Raw genomic sequence first — 11,802 nt, forward strand, 5'->3', positions numbered from 1 at the left:
GTTAATTGCATAATACGAGCAATAGAGCTGAAACTGTTTTCCTGACACAGGGCTGTGTTTTGTGCTTTCTGTTCCTGAAATAATAAAAGCACTATAGGACTCTTTTCCTTTTTTTTCAACCATAAATTGTGCATTTTTAAAAATCAGTTGTATGAATAATAAAATCCTGCTTGTTCCTTGATAGAGTATTACTAGCTTCTATGTAACTTGTTTTGTATTCATTGTTAAACATGAGCTTTTCTGGATTTTTAAACCTGAGGTGATTACTTGGGTTGCCTTGGAAGGCTTTCTGGCAAAGGGTTCCCTAGGCAATCGGTTGTTTCTGGGCAGCAGTGCAAGGCTGCCTCTTGGTTTTTTGCACAGCTTCAAATCATGGCTTGGTGATTTTCATCCAAAAGGATGGCCCTGCCCTTAATTCAGTGTACCATAACCCAGCTGTCTCAGATGAAGAAAGTAAAAGCATTATTCTAAGAGGAGGGCGGTGACACTGAACAGTTTCGTCACCTGGACGCATGTCATGCACTCCAGTTGAAGGGCTGGTGCTGTGCACCCGAAACCAACACGGGCATTGTGTGTTCTGGTGGCCAGACCGAGGGCTGCTGGAGAACAAAGATCGCGATAAGCCAGAGAAAACCCTTCATGCTTTTAATTTCTTTAATATTGGGTAAAAAAAAAAAGCCACAAACCAAACCAAACAAAAACCCAAAGATGACTGACCTAAAATTTTGAGCGTAAATAGAGACGCGGGGTGGGAAGACAGAGACGCGTCGCCCTGGGCGGCGGCCGCGGTGCGCTTGTCCCACGGGGCTAAAAAATCCTCGAGCATGTACCGGCTCTCGCAGGAGAGGTTTGTTGGTTATTCCCCATCCCGAAGCTCCTCCTTTCCTCCTCCGGGACACCCTGGCCTCCCCCGTGGGCAGCGGGACGGGCACGGCCGCGGGGTAACTCCTGCGGCCCCGCCTCTCACTCCGCCCCCCCCGCCCCGGCGGGGTCCCCGCGGGTGTCCCCGCGGTGTCACTGCGCGGCTCGGCTCCTTCCGATCCATCCCATCCCATCCCGCTCCGCTCTCGCCGCCCCGGCAGGTAGGCGGCCAGCCGGCCCTTAGCTGCGCTGCGGCTCCGCGGGGCTCCCTCCGTCCCCGGGGCACCCGGGGCATCCTACAGGAAAGAGGCGGTAACGGGACGAGACGGGGAGATTTTTCCCTCCCCTCTCCCGTAGCGGAGGGGACCGCGCGGGGCGGGGGGCGCTTCTCGGGCAACCTGGGTGGGGACTGCAAAACAGCTGGTTTGGGTGAAAGGCTTGCGCGGAGCGGAGATGTAAGTGAACGAAAGTGAAAGTACGCTTTGGGTTCGTATAATTTTAGAGATGTTAGTGGGCGTTCTTTAGCATAGAGCTCGATAAGGACGTTGCACAGCTGCCGGCTGTTTATCCATCCGTCGGAGGAAGCCGATAGTGATATTCTGCAATTCCTGTAGAGAGACTGTGCAGGAGACACGCAAATTGTGGTGTAAACTCCTCCACGCAGTTGGTCCAGGACAGAAACAGCCACAGCGACAGTCCGGCTGCAAGCAAGCACAGAGCAGCCGGCGTCTGAGCTGGGCGAGCAGGAAGGTTGTACAGCATCCAGCAGTACTGCCAGTGGCCTTTGGGTGGTTTTCTGTGCATGATACAGCCCTTGCACCTTTCACCCCGCTCCAAGGGCCTCCTCGTGAGCATCTCCCCAAAATGAATCGCTGCTCTGACCGTGCAGTGTCAGTCCTGAGGCTTTGTCTGCTGTGCACTTCTCTTCTGCCTTCGCTGACGGGTGGGTCACCTGCCGCTCTGAGAACCCCCCGCTCGCTGCCCGAGCCTTTAGGGCTGCCCGAGCCTTTAGGGCCGCCCAGCCCCGCTGGGCCTCGGGTGTGTTTGTTCCTGGATGCAGCGGGCAGGGAGCTCTCTCGCTCTCGGCAGCGCAGGCTGGAGAAGACAGCGGTGCTTTACGCTGCTGAAGGTCTTTGGCAGGATTACCACCTTTCAGGGGTATGATTTTTGTGCCATGAAGACGGGCAGGTTGCTGAAAGGAGTCTGAATGACCCTGAGCAGTGTGAATGTCTTCTGTGCGGGACGTGGGTAGAGGAGTTGGGGAAAAGCTCCTGGAGTGAGATCCCTGGCATATATGCTGGGTCTTTGAGGCTGAGGGGCTTTAACTTGCTGTCCTGCCAGCACACGGACTTCAAATTTCAGATCTGAAGGCAAAGAATTTTTTTCAGTGATTCTTTAGTGTGATAAGAAGGGTTGGAATATACAGTTTAAAAATCTCCTGCTTTTTCAATGTAATATTTTTTTTAAGAAGAGGATGCACTGACAATTATATTCTTGCTGTTTCTGTCCACAGCTGCCGTCTGTTTAATCCAAACATTACTCTCTGAGTCACACAAGGTTAGGCAAGGTGTTTGAAAAGTGTTTCCCAAAGTCCTTATCGATTGTTTTATTTTTCAGCTATAACCATGGAGAACCTGCCTAATGCCAACAGCAGATTTGCACTTGATCTGCTCAGAAGATTTAGTGAGGCCAACCCAACAGGAAATGTTTTCTTCTCTCCTGTCAGTGTCTCTGCTGCTCTGGCCATGGTGCTTTTGGGGGCCAAAGGTAACACAGAGGCCCAGGTGCTGAAGGTTAGTAAAAAACCAAATAAATAAAATTATTTCATATTATATATTATTTACATTAGAAACACTTGTGTTTTAGAAGAGGAGAGATGAAAAGAGGGCATTATTTTTATGTGCTCAGGACAAGATTTCTTTCATGTACGCTGAGTCTTCCTCAGATTTATTTCTGCAGCTAGCTATCTGCTGCCTGCTCTGCTCCAGAGCCCTCTCTATATATCTTCTATGGCCCTTGTTGCTCATTTAATTTCACTTGTTATTTCTCGAAGTAGGAAAGTAATTACATTAATCAGTCTCCTTTTAAATTGATCAGAATTTCCAGCAGCAAGGCCTTATGACAGATTTTGACAAACTATTACTTTATCACAAAAGGTCACTAATAGTATGCTCATTGCTAAAAATACTGTGTATTTTGTAAAATACAAAATTGTAAAATATAGTTTTATATTTAAAGTGTAACAACTATGACGATACATGGTGATGCTACTGAAGTATTGATATCTTAGTCAGCTAGGCACTAAGATATCTCTGAGGAGCTAAGCCTGCATGGTTATCCTTATCATAGCCTTAGATTAGGTAGGATACTTTAAAAAAACTTCCTTATACAGTGAAAAGCAGTGCACATAGTGTTTCTGGCATGGAAAAGCGACTTTCTCACTATTATTTTTTGCCCCTTTGTTAGGGTAACGCCTGTAAAAGGGCGTATGAGACTTTTCATTGCAGTCATCATTGCCTATGAATAATTTCACCTTTGTATTCTGGACTTTAGCATGAACTGTTTTATGCTGTTGAGTGTTGCTGTGCTTACTCAACAAGACAATAAAATTACTTTTTAGCTCCTTATTCAAACAGACTTGTTCAAACGTATTTCACATAATCAGACTGACAGCCCCACCTAGGATAAACCTACTGACAGCAAAAATCATGCAAAAGGAACTTGGGGGGAAATAAATGTGTTTCAACTCAGTCACCCTCAGTAGGGCATGTTCCTGTACCATAATACTTTACTTATGAACACAGTGCTAATTAAGGAGGCAGTGATTAGTAACTGTTGAGGGCTGTTTGCAAGCATACAGAAGTTTGTTTCCGTGATCATATCTTTATTGTAAGTTGCCTACATGATGTTTTTGCTCAGCCATTCATCTGTGCAGCACACCTTGGAGTAAGGTGGACAACAGGGCCTGACCAAAAACCCAGTGAGAGAAAGTGAAGTCTTTCCTTTGAATCCAACAGCAGTCTTCCTACTGTGAAATGCATGGTTTAAGTTAAAATGTGAACGTTCCTACTTTGGTCTAGCCTTCCCTGCTCATGACTGGCAGCTTCTTCTGCCATATCTGTAAGCCTTGGCCAGACAGCTTGACTCTGGAAAAGGAAGTACTGGTAAAGAGAAATTTCAGTAATGCATTTGATTTTTAATTTATTTTATTATTTAATTATATTTTCACAAAATTATAAAAGACAACTGTTCCAAGTTTTCTTGGAAGACCTCACCTGTGCTAGTGGTGATTTTATGTTCTGAAAAGCAAAACCCCAGGTCTCCTTCGGCCAAGGGAGGAACCAGTAAAGCAAAAGTGTCTCCATGGCACCATCTCTGTTTTCAATTCCCCAGCTGGGAATGAGTTCTTGGGCCCAGTGGTCCATGGAGAAGCACATAGACATCATGCAGACAGCTTGGGGTTCTGATCAACAGCTTTAGCTGTGACTGTGTGTAAACCTGGAGGATAACACAAGTGACTGACATGGGCAGTGTAGCACCAAGAAACAGTTTGATTCATTTTTTGAGGTTTACAGGTGTCTAAGCAGCTTCCAGCCTCTTTCTTTCCCTTTCTTCAACCTACCTACCTACTGGATCAGACCTGCCCTACAGATACACTCTATGTTCTTTTTTTAAAACAGTATTAACAGCAGCTGGTTAATTTCTTTTATTTCAGACACTTCATCTGGACAAAGTTGAAGACATTCATTCAAAATTTCAGACTCTGACAATGGATATAAACAGAAGCAATGCTCCCTATCTCTTACGGCTTGCCAATCGGCTTTTTGGAGAGAAGTCCTACAGCTTTTTGCCGGTATGCTGGTGCACACCATGATGGAACGTGGTGGAACCTGGTGGTAAAATGCAACAATTTGAGTATTTATGAAGTAGAACTATTTCCAGGTGTATTTGTAAATGTTACTGGGCAGATGACAAAAGTATTGCTGCTTGCATATGCATTTTCATAGCTGTAGGCATCTGTGCCTCTCACCTAAAGGATGTTACACAGCAAACCCTTTTCGCTGCATGTTCACTTCTGCTGCTCTTGGGCTCAAGAGAAAAATCACTTGTGTAGGTTTTTAGTTTACAGTAACTATCATAACATCCTGCTCTGTTGCAACCAGCTTTTTAGGAAACAGTTCTGTTTCTGTTGCATCAGCTTCTTAAGATTTTCATTGGTCTAGTACTACATTATTTAAACATTTAAGTTATACACTTTTTATTTGGTAGGGGATGCAAACATGCCTCTTCACTATATTTATCCCTCTTCAGCTATTTCAGAGAGTTTTTTTACTTCTAGCTATGATTGACCCTGTATCAGCAGAATGACAGGTAAATATTGCAACACCTGCTGTAAGAACTCCATCAGCCATAGATGTGGCTGCTGTACTATGAGGCTTACTCTAAGAGCAGAAAAAACCCTGCCGACCTCCAACCCCCCCAGGCAGTGCACTGTTAGAGCCCCACCTCAGAGAAGGTGACAATCTGTTTGAGTACACCTTATCTACTTGATAATTATATGTTTTCTTATCTGCATGCAGTGAAAGCTATTCTTATCGTTCCAAAATCTAGGATTTCCTGACTAATACACGGAAATTATATGGAGCTGATTTGGCTACAGTTGACTTTCTTCAGGCTTCTGATGAAGCCAGGAAAGAAATTAACCAGTGGGTTGAGGAGAAAACTGAAGGTAAACTACTTTGGTTAATAAAGTAACTGGCAGTGTTTCATACTTTGGGAGCAGGAACAGGCTTTATTCTCTGCTGTATTTAGAACAGTTTAATTGTGCTCTGGTATATTAATTTGCTGTATTGACCAAACCAGAAATTACCTAAGCAAGACATTTAAACAGTTCCATAAGTCCTGAGAGTTTTCCTGTTTTGTGTGTTCAGGCTGTGAGTGCAGGAGAGATGCCTGAACATAGTTATACTCATGAGTTGGAGAATTTTTTTTAGACAGTCTCAGTACATACTTTATATATATACTTCTACATTCAGTAATCCTTAATGTGGGTGTTTTCTAGTTCCTGTATGATGAGTCAAATGTGACAGTTTAAGCTAAAAATATTAAGTTTTCATCAAATTACTTATCAAAAAACTGTTTCAAAAGTTAAAAAGTATGGTGAAGTAAAGAGACAGGTCCTGAAATATATGTTATTACAGAATGGACTGGAGTTTTTTATTTGTAGTATTCCCATGGGATCAGGTTTTTCATATATGTTTTTATGTACCATCAAGATTTTGTTGTCACTTTTTTTTTGTTCTTCTGCCTCTGAAGGTAAAATCCCTGATCTGCTCTCTGAAGGCTCAGTTGATAACTCGACCAGGCTTGTGCTGGTGAATGCTATTTATTTCAAAGGGAACTGGGCAGAGAAATTTAAAGAAGCTGACACCATTGACATGCCTTTTTGGTTAAGTAAGGTAATACAGATATGTCTTGGTAGTGTATATCTAATGGAAATGTCAAGTGATATAGGTGGTAAAGTGAAGCTTTACTTACAGATAAAATAATTAAGAAATAGAAAGTCTTTAATGGATTTTTTCAGTTCACCTGAAAGATTTTTTTAATGGATTTCAGTGTTTTTCTGTGTTCAGCAAGCCATTTGTTGTCTCACTTACTAGAATAGGGTCAGAGACAGTTCTCACCTATAGATTAGGACCTAGCAGAATTTCTGTCCTCTTGTAGTTCAGCAGCTGTGAACTGTGACTGTTTGTGATGGTAGATAAGCAGTACTAAAATGATAGCATGTTTTGATTAAGCCAATTTTTTTAATTCTATATTCTGGTTATGTTAACAGCTTTACAAGATCCTGTATACAGTCACCTGCTTTATGCTGAACAGAGTTGATCTTTATTTACTTAACATGGTCATTTTTGTGTCTAGAGCAATATAATGGTCCAGCAACTCACAGAAATTGATTAAGTTCCTGCAAGGTCTGTGCTACAGAAGCCAAAGTAGAAGCAAATATAGTACAAACTCATTATATCTTCAGAGCAGACTGTTATTAAACAGGCAGGCAGGAGTCTGACAAAAGCAGTTTTATAATCACCTGATATAACAGAGGAAAAATTTATGCAAAAATGCAGTTTTAACTTACTTGTTTCCTATTAGTTCTTTAAATGAATACTTCCTTAACTGTTACTTTTGTTACATTTTATCTATCCAGAATGAAAGAAAGACAGTGAAAATGATGTATCAGAAAAATAAATTTAATGTTGGGTACATTCGTGAAGAGAAGATCCGTGTTTTAGAACTGCCTTACGATGGAAGAGAACTTAGTATGATCATCCTGTTACCTGATAGCATTGAGGATGAGTCTACTGGACTGCAGAAGGTGAGCCATCTAAGCTAATGCAGTTGTTCAGTGTTCTTAAGTTCAGCCATTCAAAATTAAAGTCTTAATGAACCTGTGTTCTCAAAGCCCCATATTTATCAAGTGTATATTTAGACAACTCTCTACTAGCACAGCAATAAAGAATATGTGCATGTGCTGCATCAGGAAGAGGAATTGTGTTCTGATTTTGTAGCTTGTGTTCATGTGTCCTCTGGCTTGCTAAACTGAACCATGATGGAGGCTGAAAACAGAGTTAGCTGTGAAAATAAACGTGCCTTGATTGTTTTTAATGACAGAACTTTTCTTTCATTACCTTTGAAAATCTTTATTTTCTCAGCCATGAAGAAGTTAGACAGTTTTTCATTAAATGACCAGGAACACATCAGCTTCTTTGAACTCTCTGATTATGATTTTTGTTACTTGTTTTTAATTAGATAATTCCATTTAGCTAGATTCAATAGCAACAATGACTGCGTTGCTATCAGTGCATCTTTTTCCTTTCTGTATGTTGCAGCAAGAAGCAAATGTCTACATCACTTTGTAAAGTAAAAACTGCACTGATTCTGCTTAGTTTTAATAGTATCTGTTTGATCTATATATAAGTATCAAAGGTATGGGTATGGCCATTTTTGGATAGTTTCTTTACCATTGTATAGTGTTCTATAAATAAAGCCTTGTAAATGTTACTGAAAATTAAATACTACACCGGTTAAATGAAATTACCTCTGTCTTTTAAATTCTAGCTGGAAAAGCAGCTTACCTTAGAGAAGCTCCAGGAATGGACACGTCCAGAGCATCTATATTCCACCGATATTAATGTGCATTTGCCAAAGTTTAAGCTGGAAGAAAGCTATGATCTTAAGTCAGATTTAGCTGCTATGGGCTTGTTGGATGTATTTGACAGTGGTAAGGCTGACTTGTCAGGAATGTCAGGGGCACGTGACCTCTTTCTCTCTAAAGTTGTCCACAAGGCTTTTGTAGAAGTGAATGAGGAAGGCACGGAAGCTGCAGCTGCCACTGCTGGCATTGCTATGTTCTGCACGGCTCTGGTTATGGAAGAGCATTTCAATGCTGACCATCCTTTCCTTTTCTTTATTCGCCACAACCCAACACAAACCATACTTTTCTTTGGCAGATATGCTTCTCCATAAAAGAGAACTTAGCACTTACAGAGTAGCTCCTGCTGTTAATGCAAACTTTGTTCCTGAATGAGTTGGATTTTGACATAGGAAGTTAATGTTCCTGTCTTGAGTTCCTAGCAGCTTTGACTGGGATTCTGCCTTTCCCATTAAAACAATTCCAGAGAAATGTAGGAGTGTAATTTATTTTTCTTTCTTGAGATTGACATAATCTTTAATGAAATGAGAAAAATCTTGACTGTAGAGAGGGGAAATCTTTTGAAATTGGAGTAGAAACAGAAATACTCTTGGAAGAAATGTGTGTCTCCTAAAGTGCAGGAAAACCCTGTGTGCATCCTCACATCAGTTTTTCTGTGTCAACAGCCCCCTATTGTAATAACCAGTCACTCCTTAGTAATCCAGTGACTCCTTATGCACATATACCAGGATGTTCTTGCAAAGCTATTCCTCCCCTAAAGTTTTGCTTTATGAAGGTACTGTAATAAAATACTTCTAGGCACCAAAAGGCATATTGTGAACAGCTGAGTTTACCCAGTTCTGTCACAAAATAGAAGGTCAGATAACATTTGTTTATAGTCATCTATTAATAGAAAAAGGATTAAGCTATTTAAACAAAAGTAACCCCTTCCAGTCATTAGCCAGAAAACTTGCAACAGAGCTTTTGAATGAGGAGGATTTTTAAAATTTACAGGCTGGTGCCATTTTAGTTATTGAAAATGTGAAAATGTGCCAGGGATTAGACGTTTTAGGTGCCTTTTTCCAAGTTCAGAAGCTGTCAATATGACGTTAGATTCTGGCCAGAACCTATATCGTCCTCAAAAGATGCTTCACCTCCCCAGAGGATAGCTGGGTATAATCTGCAAGAAATAGCTGATGTGTGTCTTTATGTACAAGGATTCTACATTTACTGACTTTCGCTACCTCTTTATACACAAGCCTCTTGTACTGTACCACAGGCCTTGTGCCTGTGAGCCAATATAATTACATACTGTAGTGTTCTGTGTTTATTTCTGGAGCTTATTTGCTTGTATCATGTTTATCTTGGGTACTGTAACGTTTACCTGTACAACCTCAGCTCTGAGTAGGGCACAATAACTTCTGTAACTTCAAACTGTATGTTAATTTTTTCTTCAAGCAACAAATAAAAGTCATTTCCTTAAACTTGTGTTCGAAGTGGAAACTTCTGTGTACAATTTAACATTTCAGAGTACAAAAATAACTGTCTACCTGAAGGTTAGTTCCAGAGAAAATCACTGGTGCAGCAGCTGTGACCAACTGTGTGAAGTCCTTGGCCTGCTCAGAGTACGTGAAAATACCAAAAAACAAATGAGTCAATAGAAGAGGTGATTGCATGAACCGTTAGATTCCTCTGGAAGTGTAACTTGAGCTGCTTACCCCACAGGGAACAGGGAGAGAGTCACCGTCAGTATGAAATGGCACAAACGCTTGGTCTGGATGTGTGTGCAATACCCCGATAGCAAAGGCTCTGGTAGGTTTGTAAAGGGAAGAGTGTATTGCAGAGTGTTGCAAATGTAACCCTTTCTGAGCTGAATGCTTTGAAAACCCAACACTTTGAAAAGCAATACACGAGACAAATAATAGCACAAAACCCATGTAAAATTCTGGAACAGCTGGATGTTGCATTAGTTCTGGGTTTCTGCGCCTTCGTCTTCAGCTTTTTAGTAAATAAAACTTCTGCTGCCATAAATAGGTTTTGCCCAAGGAAGCCTCAAAAACTCCACTGTAATTACATCCTTATCTTTATTTGCTTAAACTCAGTCAATGCACGCAAGATATATGATTCCTGCAGGCTTTTAGGGCAGCGATTACCAGATCAGAAGAAAGATAAAACCTTGCATAATAGTGCAAATTAGCGTAGCTTTATGAGAAGACTGATGTCTGGATTTGTTGCTTTGGTATCAGTTTTATCTATTACAGAGATAAATTTGGTTTTCTAGACTATGTGCAGAAAATAAAATCCAGCAATAAGAATCTCAATAAAATCAGCTTCACATTCAAGCATTTACGAAAGCCCAGCCAGTACTCCCCTCCCACAATTCATGTCCCACAATAAGGTGGTTGTGCTTTTTCTTAACACTGTTTTTTTCCTGTGCTCCTGTCAGACCTGACAAGGGCTGGTTCCTACAGAGAAAACTGGCATGCCAACTTTATTCACATTTCACACCCTGCTTCAACTAGCTCTTGAGAAGGATTTTGTTTCTAGAACTACTGAATGAACACAGGTCTCGCTAAGTTCAAAGCATGGTAATCTTCAATATGAGATGATTTAACTGAGGAAAAAGGTAGCAAATATCATTTTAATGAGTTAAAGATACCACCTATAAGATGAGTGACTATTGCATCAGAAGTCTCAATATAAAACTAAGAGCTTAGCCTTAGTCTTAGCTAAGTAGCAGTCATAAATCCACACCCACAGTATAAAAAAATACATTACACATATATTTGGTTTAAGTTAACCCGGGGGACTGCAATATTAAAAGCTTAGCTCACTGCAGTTAAATTTCCTAGGAGGGGATCAGTAAGTACTTGAACATGAACTTCCCTGTCCAAAAACAATTTGCAACTGGCTGCCGTTTTGAAAAGACAACATGGGAGTATCTTTGAGTAGAAGAGAAGATTACAGCAGCTGGACTTCAGTCTCCATTTTGGCCTTTCCTAAGAAGATCAGGCTTTATAACAGTCCAAAACTCTGAGCAATATTTGCTCACTGTGCTCTGATGAGTAAGCCAGACTTTGTACTATTGCTTACAGAGACTCTTTAGGAAAGCCCTTTGCTTTCGGTAATTTAAGAAGAAAAACCACCACCCACCACCACCATTTGGCTGCTTTTTGTGATTCATACAGTGAGTTGCTCATTCTAGAAAGTAAATACCATAATGTGGATAAGGAGGGTTTTACATCACCTTATACTTGAGATAAATTTACATAGATGAGTTAAGACTTTCACTGTTAAATGTTTGCATGTATCTATATATGACCAAAATCTTGGTAAAATACTTAAACCTGATCAAGATGGAAGTTTTTCTTGATTTTTTTTTTTTTTGGTGTGGTTCATTAGACCAGTGCAGTTCAGTTGAACCTACTGAGACAAAATGGTTGCAATTAAAATCAGAACCTTGCTTTTGTTGTTGTTGTTGGTTTTGTTTTGTTTTAACTGTAATGAACCTCTAGTTCTATCACGTCATCTTATGGTACCAGCTGAATGCATATTCTTATCCATATTCATTAAGTGGCCTATGCATTCCCTGACTACTTAGTAACAATGAAAGACAAAAACCACAGACAAAACCCAGGAGAGCGAGTGCAGCCTTTCTGGAAACATGTTGAACATGTGCAGTGGCCAGAAAATGTTGTATCTTCAGGATAAATAGAAATTCAAACAACCACCTTGTAATAAACACTTTTATT

The 11,802-nt window shown here is 40.9% G+C and overlaps 1 protein-coding gene across 2 annotated transcripts; it reads left to right on the forward strand.

Moving 5' to 3' along the window:
- The first annotated feature begins 980 nt into the window (after positions 1 to 980).
- On the forward strand, positions 981 to 9,522 carry LOC126636666 (leukocyte elastase inhibitor-like). 2 transcript variants are annotated; one of them, XM_050309092.1, is made up of 7 exons: positions 981 to 1,082; positions 2,479 to 2,654; positions 4,577 to 4,714; positions 5,473 to 5,590; positions 6,178 to 6,320; positions 7,067 to 7,234; positions 7,978 to 9,522. In XM_050309092.1, exons 2-7 carry the CDS (start codon positions 2,487 to 2,489, stop codon positions 8,383 to 8,385), a joined length of 1,143 nt encoding a protein of 380 aa, XP_050165049.1. In that variant the 5' UTR covers positions 981 to 1,082; positions 2,479 to 2,486; the 3' UTR covers positions 8,386 to 9,522. The 2 variants fall into 2 exon arrangements, with proteins under 2 accessions (XP_050165049.1, XP_050165058.1); XM_050309101.1 differs by lacking the exon at positions 981 to 1,082 and adding an exon at positions 1,297 to 1,316.
- Positions 9,523 to 11,802: the final 2,280 nt, after the last annotated feature.

This window comes from Myiozetetes cayanensis, unplaced genomic scaffold, assembly GCF_022539395.1.
Source record: "Myiozetetes cayanensis isolate MyiCay16 unplaced genomic scaffold, myiCay2020 scf1, whole genome shotgun sequence".
Taxonomy (NCBI): Eukaryota; Metazoa; Chordata; class Aves; order Passeriformes; family Tyrannidae; genus Myiozetetes; species Myiozetetes cayanensis.